General features: G+C 43.3%; 1 protein-coding gene across 1 annotated transcript; it reads right to left on the bottom strand.

Moving 5' to 3' along the window:
• Positions 1–1,149: 1,149 nt before the first annotated feature.
• LOC107679244 (somatostatin receptor type 1-like) lies at positions 1,150–2,312 on the bottom strand. The gene has a single exon (XM_016474754.1). The coding sequence runs from the start codon at positions 2,263–2,265 to the stop codon at positions 1,150–1,152; it is 1,116 nt and encodes a 371-aa protein (XP_016330240.1). The 5' UTR covers positions 2,266–2,312.
• Between the last annotated feature and the right edge of the window lie 526 nt (positions 2,313–2,838).

Raw genomic sequence — 2,838 nt, 5'->3', positions numbered from 1 at the left:
GGGCCATCTTCACCACATACATAGAGTTTTTGATGGAAATTCAGTAGTATTTTAAGGCAAACTGAGACATAACACATCCTCGTTCTCTCATGACTTCATCAAGAGCACAAAATATTCTGACAATTACGTTGCAATCACATTAATGAAATTTCTATTTATATTGGCAAATAGTCAATAGTGTAGCGATGCATGAAACATCACTCACACAGAGGTTACTTTCAAATCAAGCAGCTTTCTCTTAGTCAACACATAAAAACACATACAATTATGCTGAGCAATGGTAAATGTGACCACACTTTCATAAGGAGAAAATTATGTATCCTAATTACCACATCATGTTGTGTAATTGATGTTAACCATTCCCTTAAGCACATTTGAATTAAAATAATGCTACACATCAGTTGCTGAAAAGTTCATGAAAGATATTCAAAGATCCAACAAACATTTTGGTTGTTATCTATACAGATGCACTGTATTGTCTCCTCTCACAACTGTCTCTTCTCTTTAGATGCTTATATTTCATATCTGGTATAGGGTTGCAAAGGGGTGGAAAATTTCAGGAAACTTTCCAAAAATCCCTGGAATATTAAAACAAATCCTGGAAAGTTTCCAAAATTTCTGGAATATTTCCGAAATTTACTGGAAATGTTCCACCTTTTTGCAACACTAATCTTTTATTGGTATGATTATTGTAGACTAAAGAAATATTGGGGTACAGTAGCAATTTTAGCTTCTACTTGTAGGACCATGTTCTTACAACTGCTCAGAATGGTCTACCTTTGTGTTCATTTTCCACAAAAAAAAAGCTTTTAGCCATTTGCCAATTGGTACTGCACTTCAAGTCTCAGTGAATGAAACAAGAAAGGGATAGTTCACCCAAAAAGAAACTTTTGTTATTATTTACTCACCCTCATGTTGTTCCAAACATGTATTAATTTCTTATGTTGGACATGAAAAGATATTTTGAGAAATCTCTGTTTTTTGTGTATACAATAGGACCCAGTGGTCACCCAAACTGTTTAGTTCCCAAAATTCTTCAAAATATCTATAAAGAAAGTACAGATTTGGAACTACATGAGGGTGAATAAATAATGACAAAATGTTTATTTTTGAGCCAAATATCCTTATAAACTCTCATTGAATACCCACTCACAGAGTGGTGGTACGGGATGTGCAGGTTCCATTACGAAACACCATGTTGGAAGCCAAGCACTCCTTTGGAAAATCCGGTGGGCCGCATGTGGTCTGACGCCGCAGGGCCACAGCACAGTAGTCCACCTGCTCAGCATCCAGTCCATTCTCCAACCAGCGGAAGCAAATGATACGCTGGAACGAGCGGCGGAAGTTGTCCGACACAAATCCGTAGAGAATGGGGTTGGCGCTGCTGTTAGCGTAGCTTAGAATGACAAATAGCTGAGTCACCATGGGGTCCGGCGGCTTGCGGAACACACTAATCAGCTGCACAATATAAAACGGCATCCAGCAGAGAACGAAAACGGAGACCACCAGCAGCACCATACGTGTGATCTTCTTTTCAGAGCGCCGCCGCTGCAACCAGCCCGCTTTTAGACCCACCGCTCGCATGCGCACCACAATCAAACAGTAGCACAGGCAGATGGCTGCCACGGGAAGCAAAAAACCCAATAGGAATGTGTAGACCACAAACGCTTCTGACCACGATGACTCTGGCCATAGAAAGTTGCAGTCCACTCCTCCGTCCTGCGCCGGCACGGTGTCTGCAAAGATGATGATGGGCAGAATTACAAGCAGCGAAAGTCCCCACACGCAAACGTTGACTACTTTGGCGATGGTTGGCCGACGGTAGCGAGCCGCTTTGATTGGGTGCACCACTGCGATGTAGCGGTCCACGCTCAGCACGGTCAGGCAGAAGATGCTCGTGAACATGTTGATGCCATCCACACTGAGAACCAAACGGCACATGAGCGAGCCAAACGGCCAGTGATGCACCGCGGCCGAGGTCGCCAGGAAGGGGACGCTCAACATGAAGAGTTCATCCGCAATGGCGAGATTAAGAATGTAGATGTTGGTGGCCGTCTTCATCTTGGCGTACTTGAGGATGACGTAGATGACCATGGCGTTTCCCGTGACGCCGACGCAGCACACCAGTGCGTAGATGGAGGGGATAATGATCTTGCTGGCATCGGGTTCAGGTTCATAATACTCATAGTCGCCAGTAGAGTTGAAAGGCAGACCAGTTGAGAACACGAAGCTCGCGCTGCCATTGTATCCAGCAAGTTCCGCCATTTTATGTTGTATTGAATTGTGTTTTTGGATATGTTGTACCCAAGTTGGGCCTTTCTATATGTGATTTCCAAATGTCACTCAATGTCTTATTGTTGCTCTGAAGTTAGACATTCTCAAACAGTCACAAGTCTTGTTTTTCTTCTACCTTTAAGTGTCCTTGAAATTTTTTTGCACCAGTCCAATAGGCTTGTCCTTGTGACCAACCCGACAGCCTCACATGAGTCTCATCTCCATCTCCTAAGGGACTCCAGTTCCTTCAGAACTCTGGAATCCAAAGGCAAGATTTTTGCATCTGCAGCATTCCTCTTCGATTTCCTAAGCAAACCTGTGCTTGTCTATGAGAGTGTGAAGGTGTTGAAGGGCATGGCTCACTGAGCATCATTCAACTTCTCATTCTTCACAGAGGGAACGCATTCCAGCTCATTAAAAAGAAATTGAGTCTGTGAATCAAAGTATTACGACGTTACACTCTATGTGCTCTTGCCGCAAGAACAGCCTCCCAGTGGAGAATGTGATCCACAGCATATTGTTAAATCAAGACGAGTTCTTCTGGAGTTGAAGTTCTTCCATCGT

Source organism: Sinocyclocheilus anshuiensis, unplaced genomic scaffold, assembly GCF_001515605.1.
Source record: "Sinocyclocheilus anshuiensis isolate Anshui unplaced genomic scaffold, SAMN03320099.WGS_v1.1 scaffold1644, whole genome shotgun sequence".
Lineage (NCBI taxonomy): Eukaryota > Metazoa > Chordata > Actinopteri > Cypriniformes > Cyprinidae > Sinocyclocheilus > Sinocyclocheilus anshuiensis.
Note: the sequence above shows the minus strand (reverse complement) of the source record. Positions and strands in the feature narration are given on the sequence as shown.